The sequence below is a fragment of the Myxocyprinus asiaticus genome, chromosome 13 (assembly GCF_019703515.2).
Source record: "Myxocyprinus asiaticus isolate MX2 ecotype Aquarium Trade chromosome 13, UBuf_Myxa_2, whole genome shotgun sequence".
Taxonomy (NCBI): Eukaryota; Metazoa; Chordata; class Actinopteri; order Cypriniformes; family Catostomidae; genus Myxocyprinus; species Myxocyprinus asiaticus.
Window position 1 is genome coordinate 1,558,508 of NC_059356.1, and position 14,351 is coordinate 1,572,858.

Sequence of the window (14,351 nt, forward strand, 5' to 3'; positions counted from 1 at the left end):
AAAACACTCAATTTTTGAGTCTGGATCTTTTAATTTATTTAAAACATTTTGCAAAAAAAAAAAAAAAACGCCTCTTTTATGATGGACATGCTTTCAGTTTTACAATTAAAGGGATAGTTCACCCAAAAAATGAAAATCCTCTCATCCTTTACTCACCCTCATGCCACCCCAGATGTGTTTGACTTTCTTTCATCTGCAGAACACAAATGAACATTTATAGAAGAATATTTCAGCTCTGATGGTTCATACAATGCAAGTGAATGGTAACCAAAATGATAAGCTAAAAAAAAGCACATAAAGCCAGCATAGAAGTAATCAATATGACTCCAGTGGTTAAATCCATATTTTCAGAAGTGATAAGATAGGTGTGGGAGAGAAACAGATCAATATTTTAGTTTAGTATTTTTTACTATAAATTCTCCTGCCTGCCCAGTAGGTGGCGATATGCACAAAGAATTCGAAGAATTTGGAAGTGAAAGTGAAAGTAGAGATTTATAACGTAAATATTGGTCTGTTTCTCACCCACACCTGTCATGTCGCTTCTGAAGATATGGATTTAACTACTGGAGTTGTCTGGATTACTTTTATGCCGCCTTTGCATGGTGACCAAAACTTTGAAAGCATATATTGTATGGACCTACAGAGCTGAGATATTCTTCTAAAAATCTTAATTTCTGTTCTGCAGAAGAAAGAAAGTCATACACATCTGGGATGCCAGGAGGGTGAGTAAATCATAAGAGAATTTTCATTTTTGGGTGAACTATCCCTTTAAGAGTAGCTGGAAATCATTAGATTAATTGTGATTATTTTATTCTATTTACTGTATTGAGCCATATTTTTTTCTCTGTAAAACTACAGCTTGGGAGCAATATTTATTGTGAAAGTGGTATATAAATAAATTTGAACTGAATTAAAAATGTTTCTTTTCAGATTTATGCATCTAACAGTACAGTTAATGTTTTCTATATAATATTTTAATAATTTATTTTGGCTTAAATATAATAACAACGTAAATGCCTGTTGTTTAATTTTACAAACAGCATGTAGTCTTTATAATATCACGCTTGCTATTTTTCTCGCACATTATAAATGGGATCTGCCTTCATAATTTAGAAAGGGGTTCATTTGCAAGGGGATCGTCATATTTGGGGGACCCTGGAATCAAAAACACTGAAAACCCCTGGAATAACCAACATGCATAAAACAGGAAATTATGTAACAGAGCGGACCACTGCAGACCCTCTTGACTCTTATATAAAAAAAAAAAAAAAAAAAAAAAAAAACTGGTAAGACATCATAAGGTTTGTTCAGGTTCACGTCAAATGGTAAAATTCCAAGAAAACATTGTTATTCGTGATTTTAAAAAACCCTTTTTGTAAAAACCCTTTTTTTTTAAAATAATGACCAAGATGTGTAAATTCACATGTATTCAAGATGCAAAGAAAATATATTATTACTTTTTACTTGAGGGTTACGACACTTTAAATTTGCGTTTGTGTCATTAAATTCATAATAAAATTATATATATATATATATATATATATATATATATATATATATATATATATATATATATATATATACACACACACACACACACACACACACACACACAAACACACACACAAACACACACACACACACACACACACACATACATGGAACCAACAAGAATACAAAGATTATGTGAAGTAGATTTTTAAAAGGTTTTTCCTTTTCATCAGCTCAAACGCCCGTACACATCTTTGTTCCAAAAACAACACAAACCGTGCAAACTGACTCTCTCCACTATGTCTGTTTTGGTCAGTACCTGCTTTCTGGCTTTGTAGGAACTCTGCTATGGTGTTGTAAGTGAAGTCTGTCACGTTCTGGAACTTCTTGACCAAATCTCTCTGGAGAGCCAAGATGTCGGGAAGGAACCTCACCAGCCGAAGCTCTGCCTCCTAAAACAAACACTTGGTTAGCGCAATACAAACAGCCTGTCTAGGAAGCGGACATCATGACCTCAAATCTCTGGTTGTTTAACTGCATGTAAGGACAAACACTCCGGTTGCTGGATGTCTTACTTTCTGCAGGAACCTCCAGAGCACAGGCAGAGTGTCCCGCCCATCGTTCTGCTCCACAATGTGAGCCAGACTGAGCATTGAGATCTTCCTCCTGCAGCTCCAGATAGAGGAGTTGTGGATGAGGGACTTCTGAGGCAGAGAGTGCAGGAAAAGCTCCGGATCTCCAAACATCAACTTCAACACTGGATTAGATGACACTCGCTCATCGTTCCTGATGAAGTCGTTCACGTCCTTAAGCTGATGCTCCAACACCTGAGAGATCAGAGAATGAAAAGAAAAACTGAAATTGAAATAATGCAAATAATGAAATGAAAATTCTTGGTCCAAACTGAAAATGTTTTAAATTAGCCTTTGTTTCATATAGCTACCAACTCTATTAATCTTATAATATACATATAAGAACATAATTCAAAGACAACATAATGTTGACCACTGTGATGCAGTAAAACATGGCACATTGTTTACCTTCAGCTGATGTGTGATGACATCAGTATTCATGGCATTTTCCCAACCATTTCTTTTATCTTTAGTGGAAAGGATTTGATCATACTGAACAGGCCCTGTTTGAAAATACCATGTTTCATGAATTTCTGAGACAGGATAACCCCATGACAAATGACACAAAACAAGCGCTCCATGTAAGGTGAGTTGAGTTTGCTCTTACACTGGTTGGTCTGGTGTGGTTCCAATAGACTGTGGATGGTCAGATTGATGCAGATGACTGTGTCATCTACACCTTTCCCCAGAGCTCTGCTCAGCTGCTCAATGTCCTTCAGAAGATGAGCCATCAGGAACGGCCCGGGATCCAGCACAGCAGGCTTGATGATTTGAATGATACTCTGAACACGCACAGGCAAGGATATGGGAAAGTTAAAGTCAGCATGAAATCAAAATTGACTATTTTATTAATGCATGTTACTGGTCTTTTTATGAACGATCACCCATATTGGCAATTTTGTAAAAAAACATCTTTAATCAAAATGTCAACTTTATGTTCCAGTAAAATGACTGACTCTGCTCTGCTGACATATGCAAATGATATTCAGATTGAACCCCGCCTCTTCAAGAGTATTATTCAAATATTCTGAATTGGCAACTTTACAACGTTTCTACCGTCTCCATGACTGATGTTTTCATCTGTTTTAGGTGCGGTGCGTTTGACCAGCCGACACCGGTTACGTATAAATTATGTATACAAGTCGCTTCGGACTAAGTTGCAGGACCTTTGATGAAAAAAAAAAAAAAAACGTATATTCCGGAAAATACAGTAAGTGTTTTTCCCCTTCATATTTAGATCATACACTTTGGCAAAGAAAATAAAGCTGCAAATAGACATGCGCAGTTGTAACCTCCGCTAATGCACCTGGACACACTCCATCTGTGTTTCACGTGGGTCAACTTTCTACAGAGAGTGTAAGTATGTTAAATCAGTTGATGACATCACAGTTCTGCACGCATTAGTGTGAAGTTGAAAATGGCAAGCTGAGAAAACAAGCCGCAACATAGAAGCCCCTGTGTCATTCAAGTCTCCTGTCTGGGAACTTTTTCTTTTGCAGCCAATCACAACAGCGATGGTCATAAAACCTTTACAAAACAGACACTGTTTGCAGACATTGCTTGATGTGAGTGCCGTATACTGGTAATACATCGATGTTTGATTATTTATTCACGCCGACATCACCCGAGGATAGATAGCGTGCGGCGCACACAGAGCCGCAGGTGAGCCCGTAACTGCGCACAGACACAATCCCTTCCGTCTTTAAGGAACTCAGTGCTAGTTCGGACAGACATATAACAATAACTAAAGCGCTTGGAGTGTTCATTGCCAAAGTTATGTTGCCCTACTCCGTTGATGAAGATGTGGGAATTCCGCATATGATTAAAACACTCATGTTGCGTTACGACATCCCTTATAGCATCCATTTTAACAGCAAGGTTATTCCTTCTATAATTGTGTACAGCTTCCGAATGTTGAATATATGTTGAGTATGAAATGCACTGTATGTTGATGCATGTATTAAGTTAAATGTTGAGTTAGTAATTAGGGAGAAAAAAATTTGTTAAGGACACTAACGAAAATTAATCATGGTTTTATTAAGTAATACTGTAGTAGCCATACAGTAACCATGGTTTTACTATAGAGATATTGTAGTAGCCATGACTGAATTAACAATAACTGCTGTCACCATTGATTTCTTGGCAGAAATCATAGTTTTGATACAATTAAGCATTGTTTTACAACAGTAATACTGTAGATTCCATATAGTAACTTTGGTTTTACTATAGTATTGTGGTTACTATGATTTATGATTTTTTTGTTTAAACTATGGTTACTCTGGTAAAATCATGGTGATTTGTGGTGAGGGCAAATCTCTTGAAGTGTTTGTTACCAAATACAATATTTTACTTTGAATTGCACAGTAATATATATTTTTTATGAACATAACAAATACCAAACCATACCGAAACCGTGGTACAAACCGAACCGTGAGAAATTTTAACTGTTACACCCCTAATATATATATACTGTATATTTATATGTGACTAGAGGAGGGTGTAGCCGGTCTGTGAGGGTGCATGGATGGCGCTGAGTCAGCGGTATAGCGAGATAAAAGGGAGCCGGAGACACCAGTTTGAGAGACACGCGGCCGCTGTGTGTGTGTGCGTCTTTGTGTTTTATTTTGCGTTAAGTTGAATTTATATCATTAAAGTTCTGTTAACTGTTCTGCGGTTTTCTGCCTCCTCCTTGCCCATCCTGAACCGTTATACTGGTGCCAAAACCCGGGAAGGAGGAGGGATGCGCTATCGTGGAGTCCTCACCGCTGCCGTCAGCCAGGGGAGGAGCCGTGACCATCCACTGGGAGATAGAGTCGCCGCCAGGGGTTGGAGGACTCGCTGCCGTCCGCCCGAGGAGGAGCGGCTATCGTCCGCCAGAGGGTGGAGGAGTGGTTGAGGACCAGACGACAGCGTGTCCGGGGACCGCCGTGCAAGTTTTTGTCTCTCTCCTCTCTCTCTGTGTCTCCTGCTTGCCCTTTCCCTCTCCTTGTCTTTTCCCCAGGCTTCCAGGAGGCATGGTGGACCACCGGAACGGCCGGAAGGGCAGTGTCTCCCCTCCAGAGATGGGGGGGAGGGGGAGTGAGTAGGTCACTCCAGATGGTGCCCTGGCCTGAATTGGGCAGGAGGAGTGTGACGAGGAGGAGGGCATGACCAGGTCGTGAGGGTGCACGGCCAGCGCTGAGCAGCTGATCAGCAGGAAAGTGAGATAAAAGGGAGCTGGAGATGCCAGTTCGAGAGAGACACACGCGGCCACTGTGTGTGTGGGCGTCTTTGTGTTTTATGTTGCTTTAAATTGAATTTATGTCATTAAAGTTCTGTTGGCTGTTCTGCCGGTTCCTTCCTCCTTGCCCATCCTGAACCCATTACAATATATACACTGGTGGCCAAATGTTTGGAATAATGTACAGATTTTGCTCTTATGGAAAGAAATTGGTACTTTTATTTTTTTTTAAGTGGCATTCAACTGATCACAATGTATAGTCAGGACATTAATAACGTGAAAAATTACTATTACAATTTGATTTTTTTTTTCAGAACTTCTTAAACTACTTCAAATAGTTCTCATCAAAAAATCCTCCACGTGCAGCAATGACAGCTTTGCAGATCCTTGGCATTCTAGTTGTCAGTTTGTCCAGATTCTCAGGTGGCATTTCACCACACGCTTCCTGTAGCACTTGCCATAGATGTGACTGTCTTGTCGGGCACTTCTCACGCACCTTACAGTCTAGCTGATCCCACAAAAGCTCAGTGGGGTTAAGATCCATAACACTCTTTTCCAATTATCTGTTGTCCAATGTCTGTGTTTCTTTGCCCACTCTAACATTTTCTTTTTGTTGTTCTGTTTCAAAAGTGGCTTTTTCTTTGCAATTCTTCCCATAAGGCCTGCACCCCTGAGTCTTCTCTTTACTGTTGTACATGAAACTGGTGTTGAGTGGGTAGAATTCAATGAAGCTGTCAGCTGAGGACATGTGAGGCATCTATTTCTCAAACTAGAGACTCTGATGTACTTATCCTCTTGTTTAGTTGTACATCTGGGCCTTCCACATCTCTTTCTGTCCTTGTTAGAGCCAGTTGTCCTTTGTCTTTGAAGACTGTAGTGTAAACCAAATCTTCAGTTTTTGGGCAATTTCAAGCATTGTATAGCCTTCATTCCTCAAAACAATGATTGACTGATGAGTTTCTAGAGAAAGCTGTTTCTTTTTTGGCATTTTTGACCTAATATTGACCTTAAGACATGCCAGTCTATTGCATACTGTGGCAACTCAAAAACAAACACAAAGACAATGTTAAGCTTCATTTAATGAACCAAATAGCTTTCAGCTGTGTTTGATATAATGGTGATATAAAGTGATTTTCTCGAACCAAATGATCAATTTAGCATGATTACTCAAAGATAAGGTGTTGGAGTGATGGCTGCTGTTTAGATTTGATCAAAAATGACTTTTTTCAAATAGTGATGGTGTTGTTTTTTACATCAGTAATGTCCTGACTATACTTTGTGATCAGTTGATTGCCACTTTGGTGAATTAAAGTACCAATTTCCTTCCGAAACAGCAAAATCTGTACATTATTCCAATATTGTGGCCGCCAATTTATACATACATTTTATATATATATATATAGTTTTATAATTGCTTACTACGCAGGTCTCTGGAATACTTGATTCTGATTGGTCAGTAGCGCCTTCTTGCGGTCTGATATTTCTGAGTAGCAACCAAACATCTGGGGATTAAGACATATCAGACCACTCATCTGGGTATTGCGAGTCATCTTTCCTGCTTCTCAGATCACTTTTTATGATCTCTACAAGTTAGTTAATAAATTAATTTCAACTCAAATCATGTGCATTTATTATTTTTTTGGCAAGTAGTCTTTTAATAAGTTGAACAATGAGGAGTTAAGGGGGTCACACACTGGACACGTCTGGTGGACGACATGTCGTGTTCTAAAATTCTAAACAACTGTTTTCAATGAAGGTACACAGCTACAACTACGAAATTTCTGCCACGCCACAGTGAGCAACTCGCATATTTTCCATTAAATTCAACCCAAATCATTATCAAAGGACATAGATTATTACTTTAGCGTTCTTCATTCTTGAACAAGGGAAAAACCTTTGTAACTTTTGTGTGTACTATCTGCAACCTGAACCGCATCGTCGTGCCCCGTGTTTGATACCTGTGCCGTGTCCTGCTTCTCGTCCGTTGTGTGACCGCCTTCAGACGGTCATTATTTACAAAAATAAACACCAACAGAACTCGGAGGCAAACAGGAGGTGGAATTTCTTCTCACATATTTAAGTACAATTGTGCATTCATTACTCATATTTTTATGTTTATTCTATTTCTATATAAGTTTACTATCACAGGGTATCTGTTTCTTTGTTTATTACAAGACAAATGAGTACTACATTCATACAAATAACTGCTATTTCACGTTGATTTCCTGCACAACGATGGTGAATTATAAATGTCCCATATGCATGTACACAAACATAATATACATGTTACTTTTTCCACAATGTGGCGCCGTTGTTTCAGTGATTGACTTGATTTATATTTGACATTGCTTTTTGATGAGGAAGCAATATGGAAGTAAACTACAGCAAGTACAACACGTGAACAGTATGATTTGGCTATTGTCATTTGAGTGTACAGGTACTGCTGAAATGATGTAAGTTATACGTCTATTTAGACTAAAAAATACATACAGTATGTGTAATTCATTTTTAGCTTATGTGTTATGTGCAGTTCAATGTTTTTGACAGCCAGCTGCATCCCATATATGAAAATTATATTGCGTCTCTCATTTTTGAAAAAACAAAAAAACATTAAAATGCAACAGAATATATAATATTTTATTCTTTTTTACTCATTGTATTGAAAATGCTTTTTTGTTGCACTATCTGGGCATTTTGTAGATCCAATTGTGACAGATATGTGTGCCGAGTCTCCGAGGTATGAAATAATGTTTGGGAAACACCATGCATTTAAGGGTTAAAAGTAGGTATGCAATTTCTGCGCCAGTCAAGCACCATTATAAAACATAGTTAGCTACACTACAAGTAATTATAAAAGTGTCTTAAAGTAACTACACTCAATCAACATAAAATTTACACAAATTAATAAAAAACACTTTTTTAAATAGCAGTATTTCACTTATTATGCTACAATACAATAACAAAGATCAAGATAAAAATCGCTACAAAGCTGATGAATTAAACTGAGTTGAAATTTGAAATGTTTTAAAACAAGTCGATTCACTACTTGTTGGAAAAAAATATTATATTTGGAAAAGCTACACTTTTCAGAAAACAAGTTGGCAGAAGAATGGTGTGTGCAGGCGTGATACCTGAGGGCTGTTCTCAGCTCCCAGCAGCATGGACATGTGTGTGATCAGTCTGAGCAGAGTGAAGGGCGCTGGTGACATGTTCTTGGTGTCCTGCATGTCAGGATGGTCACGCCTCTGTGCAGCGCCCAGAATGTGCCCCGACTGAGTGCGATCCCCTCTACAAAGAGAAATTAAACAATTACAGGGCTGAAACCCAATGTTTATTTTGATAATCGGTTCATTTCTTTGATTAATCGATTAATCACTTAAAATAGCCAAATTGTATTTCCAGTATTTATTATTAAAAAACAAATATAAATGTTTAATTGTATGCTCTATATACTGTATATATACCTGTATATATATTCCAAAAGAAATGCATAAATTTAGTGTTATTATTTTAGTGAAGTTAGTTTTATTACATTTCTTAAAAGAAATATAAAACATAAATAAAAAATACATGATTACTGTATCCAGTCAAATTTGATCAGGAATACTAAGAGCCTGTAATAAAGATTGTAGAAGGTTTAAATTGTTTAAAGAGACTATGTCATAATCCCATTAGAGTTACTGTTATTATAAATATATATCATTTATTGCATAATATGTGGGTATGATTAGATTTAAACCTAAATCTGACATCCAAAACAAATATTTAACAAAATGAATATTTTAGTCCAACTGATTGTGCTCTGTTGATGCTCATGCACATACGCTTACTATTTGAAGTTTACCAGTGACTCGTTTTATTTTTTTATTTTTGTAAGAAATACTCAAATGACTTTGAGCAGATCATTTTTACACATATAAATATACAGTATCAGTAAATTTATGCGCTGGGGAAAAATAACTCAACTGGACTACATTTAACTCTATGCCTATGACCTTCTTTGAAGCGTGTAATATAACATGCTCCCATGCTCTGGACAGCTTGGGTCAAGCTTATCTGAAACATATTATTGGTCAAAATGAAATCATTGAAATTCCAATATTTATCAAACAAGATAAAACACAATATGAACAGCTTTCATGGTCACAGGAACTCACTGTCTTTGAATGATTCTGAAGCCCTGTACAGGCCGGTGGTTCTCGCCCCCTATTTGTTCATTGCAGTCAGGACAACGACTGATCTCCATGGGCTGACCACACTAGTGTGAAGAAAATAGATATTTTTTCAATATTTAAAAACATAATAATGACAAAAAAAGGTGAATATAGTATCTGACACATTGATAGCTCTGAACATATGGCTTTACATTGCATTAAAGGGGTCATGCCATACTCTTTCTAATTTTATTATTTTCCCTGAGGTCCACTGATAATGTTAGTAAAAAAAAAAAATGTATTTTTTTTTTATTTTTTTTTGCACCAAAACAATCAGAATTATTAATGTATGATCATTTTCCACCCTGTCCCTCAGTTTAGGTTTTGTCCTCAGCGTCTCACTTCAATGTAAATGCCCACTGTTCTGATTGGCTAACATTGTGCAGCCCCTTGAAAATAGCTATATTTGAAACTTAATCAGAAGAGAATGAACAAGCGCTCCACAAAAAAATATAACAATAAAAACTACATATCAGGGTTTACACAAAACGTACACCCAACACATTGCATCCGAATATATTAAACTGTTCACTGAAGCACAGCGGTGCCATAAACTGTCAAACAGTCATGACACATGAAATATTCATGAATGAAACTGTTTACTCAACGGTTTTGCGATCGGACCCAATATTGATTTTTAACTGCCTGATCCTTTACTAATAGTTTCATTGCAAAGCTTGAATCGTATTATGACTGGTTCACAAGCAATCCACACTGATATGAGCTGAAAACACTCTGAAAAACGCTGAAGACATATCTACACGATACACATACTGTACATAGTCCAAGGCATAGTGACGGACACACAAACAGTCTCGCCTTCACTGGGGCACGCATCACTGGAAACGCATCAAAACAGTCAAAGGCGCCCATCTAGTCCATGTTTACATACACCAACAATTAAAAATAGTGCTGATGGGTGCAAGAACGTGTCTAGGATGTGGTTGTGTTTAAAACAGCTAGAGGCAGAGCAGCTGAATGAAACAGAATCAGGGTCTACTTTTCAGAGTTGTAACTTGACACCTTGTCATTTAAAAGCAGTGTGAGATACATGACAACGGTCAAAGATGTCTGTGTAGTGCATGTTTATATACAAAAATAATTTAAAATAGTCCAGAAGGGTCTTCTTTGGTGTTCAGGGATAGTTAGTAGGCCACACTAGGCCTGTCTGTCCCTTTAGAGTTCCTTGGTCTGTCCTGCTCTCTCTCTGTTTCGAACTGAGCACCAGTGGGCTTGGCCAAGGGTGCGATGACGTAAAGTAGGCATTGATGTTGTTGCTGTAGAGGCAGTCATGAATTAATAGGCCCCCTAATGACGTAGGGAAGTCGTGGAAGTAGAGAATGAGGAGCTTTTGCAGCTTGGTTTCAATAAATGCTTTTGTTGCACTGGGTATTATGTTTTGAGTTCTGAAATGTACAGTATATTTTTATAGCAGAATGACCACTTATTTGTCAAAATATCAAGGAAAATGTGATTCCTCATGACATGACCCCTTTAAGTTATGTGTGCTTTGACTGCCAATACAGTGCTGTAAAGCTAGATGACATTAAGTCACATGACCTACCTCACCAACAGTGCATGGATGACCATTAGGACAGACTGTCAAGAGCAAAACATGATATGTTAGGAAGATCAAATGTATCAAGGCACAGTCAAAATTCTACTCACCCAAATTCTACTTAATTCTACAGTGTTAGATATAACACATAGCTGGGTTTCCATCCACATTTTTTCATGCAAATTTTGAGATGCTGCATAAAAAATGTTGGATGGAAACACCAAAATGCAAATAAAAACTTTCATGCTCACTTCAAGTGGATGCATTTTTATTAGATAAGACATGCACATAAACTTCGATATTTACTGAATATATTCCTATAGAATTTATATCGGAAAAGAGATTTGTAGGACTGAAACGATTAGTCTACATTATCAGCAACGTCGAATAAAAATTGTCAACAAATATTTCCATGGTCTAATAGTTGTTTGATCTCATTTAATGTAACATGAGATCACATTAAAAACTCTAATGATGATGTGTGAGAGCAGCCCTGCAGTTCCTGACTGAGGAGAGAAAGAAATCAGCTCACAGCTCAGATGCACTCTAAACTTTCCAAACAGCTTCAGGTTATGCAGATCACAAAGTATGGGGGAATAATACAAAATAAGTAAATACAGAAGCATTCTCATTGTGAAATAAGCAGAGCTGGAGCTGCAGCTTTAATGCAGTTATATTTAATAAAGCAGGTCATGTAAATAACTCCAAAACTGCCATTTCTCTGTGCGGTCAGCGCCTCTTCTATGAGTTGCGCAAATGTCCCGATCTAAGGAGGAGAGATTGAAACTGCACCCGGCTGAGGCACACTCTGTCACGGGGACGCTCGTCCCTCATGTGCGCTTACTGCAGCTAGATTATAACGTGATGGCTCATGACTTATTGAACTGTAATATATGTGTCACTGTGCATTTCTTATCGTGAAGAAAATTGGCAATACGCAGCTTTATTAATAAGAGAGAGTTTGTTTTTTTGTGAGTTTAAGATGGATTGAAGTGAACAGAAATGTGAGAGAGGGTAGTCTTCGCCCCATTATACACTGCAACAAAATACATTTTTGATTTGTTTTTGTTTTGGCTTGTTTTCCAATATAAATATCTAAAACTCCTTAAAACAACACACATTGTCTTTAGCAGCTATACTGCAGAAGAAAAAATTGTTATCTGAGAATGCTGAATATAATATTAAAAATACAAATATTTGAAAATATCTAAAAATCCTTTAAAAAAGATGCATTCACCTGAGAAGCAGCAGATAAGATATTTAGACTTGCTTTTAGAGAATAGATCTTGAATATATTTTCTTTAATGCACTTGCAGAAGTATAACAAAGTGAAAAAATCACTTATATTCAAAATACACTTATATTTAAGATACATTCTCTTAAAGCAAGTCTAAATATCTTATATGTTACTTCTCAAGTAAATGTATCTTGTTTTAAGGATTTTTAGACTATTTTAAAAACACTTGATAACAATAGTATTTTTGCAGTGAATTTCTTTACCGAATTAAACTTAATAAAAAGTATTTTTTCCTGTAATTCAGTGAATGTCATTTAGAGGTATTTTTAAAAGATGATTTTGTCCTTTTTATAGTTAGCAAGCACATTTAATACAACCTTTTAAGTCAGGGCACAAGCTGAATAGTCCGTTAAGAGCTAATGATTAATCCTTGCAATAATCGCCGAACAGTTGAATAATCGTTTGATTAGACGATTATCAAAATAATCGTTAGTTGCAGCCCTAGAGATTTGCATCAAAAATCTTTTTACTTTGCCTTTTAACGAGCCTTGTAAATACATAATTCGCACAGAGAGAATATCATCAATGTCATCTCAAATGTTGCTCTAGTTATTGTGAAATAGAGTTGTCAGAATTAAGGCGTTAACACATGCGATTAATTAAAAAAGTTTAACGCGTTATTTTTTCTTCATTGCGATTAACGCATTTACTGTTAATGTAGCATAAACGCTGGTCAGAAGGGCGGAAACTTTCATTACACTGACGGACACACCACAAACATACACAACAGCGCCTCCCTGTCAGTGATAAAATGACGGAGAAAGGAGCTCTTAGCGCTATTATTTGATGTATTATTTGATTTGTTCTACTGACCACATGGGATGGAAATGCTGCTTTATTTACTGTTTTTGTGATATTCCGATTTTGTCCATGCATTTAAATCGTAACTTGGATGGAAACATGAATAGTGATGTCCAACGGTATATTCTACAAATGTCCAAATGTGTGTTTATTATTACTACTTACTACGTATCAGGAACACACTTTGTAATGTATGTAATATCCAGTCAAACTATATTATACTATAATATCAGTTTTGAAGTCCAATTTAATGCATTTACGTGATCAGCAACAACAGGGAAACGCGATAACAAATCAGCTTTCCAAAGGAGGTGTCATTTTGACAGGGCTTTAAATTTTGCATGACACTATTCATTTCTACTCACAGTACCACTGCAGGTTTCCCATGGCCTGCTGCGCTACAGCCAACATGTCATCGGGCATAGTGGGGATGAATGAAGCCTGTGAGGAGATCATGATAAACATATCAAACACACTTCAGTCATCATTTGACTGTATGATGTGACGGTGTGAAGGGCTCGTACCCTCATGTTGTGTGGGGCCAGTGCCAGCTGCTGCAGTGGCTGAAGTAAAGGCAGGTTTCCACACAACAGGACTGCAGCCATGTGAACTGTGACCTCCACCAGCACATGCTCTCTTCCTGACGCTTGTGCTCGCACACGCAGAGCGCACAGACGATTATTCACCAGCGCTCCGGCAAACGCTCGCATTTCATCACTGACAAAGACGCTTGAGCTCCTGATGAACTCTTCAAGAGCAGCACATTGCTAAATAAAACAAAGGCAACATGAATATGATCTCAGGCTGGACAAAATATTGAGAGTTCACAATATATTTAATTATATAATTGTAAAAATATACATATCATATTTATAATTTTGCAAGTGTAACAAAATTAAGCAACACTGAGTATTGCGCTTTTTCATTACCGCAGTTTTAGGGTGCGTGTTGGGGTTGTTTGATCTATACAGGAAGGTGACCTCTCGAAACAAAGCCATCAGCAGATAAACAGCCTTCTTCATTGGTGTGCTGTTGCAATCCTTCAAAAAAGATATAGCAGAAGACTTATGATACTGATGAAGCAGTTTAATGGGGTGAAGAAAAAATATCAAGTATTTCATTGGCCTATTTAAGCATT

At 37.3% G+C, this 14,351-nt stretch overlaps 1 protein-coding gene across 2 annotated transcripts in view; it reads right to left on the reverse strand.

Moving 5' to 3' along the window:
- Positions 1-14,351, reverse strand: part of rnf213a (ring finger protein 213a) — a 104,428-nt gene that overhangs the window by 23,794 nt on the left and 66,283 nt on the right. For both annotated transcript variants that reach the window (XM_051714302.1, XM_051714301.1), the window contains exons 51-60: positions 14,143-14,253; positions 13,738-13,980; positions 13,579-13,654; positions 11,122-11,156; positions 9,501-9,601; positions 8,475-8,631; positions 2,731-2,905; positions 2,532-2,626; positions 2,067-2,318; positions 1,811-1,943 (exon numbers count right to left, since the gene is read on the reverse strand). In XM_051714302.1, the coding sequence (XP_051570262.1) occupies positions 1,811-1,943; positions 2,067-2,318; positions 2,532-2,626; positions 2,731-2,905; positions 8,475-8,631; positions 9,501-9,601; positions 11,122-11,156; positions 13,579-13,654; positions 13,738-13,980; positions 14,143-14,253 (1,378 nt within the window). The remainder of the gene's footprint in view (positions 1-1,810; positions 1,944-2,066; positions 2,319-2,531; positions 2,627-2,730; positions 2,906-8,474; positions 8,632-9,500; positions 9,602-11,121; positions 11,157-13,578; positions 13,655-13,737; positions 13,981-14,142; positions 14,254-14,351) is intronic.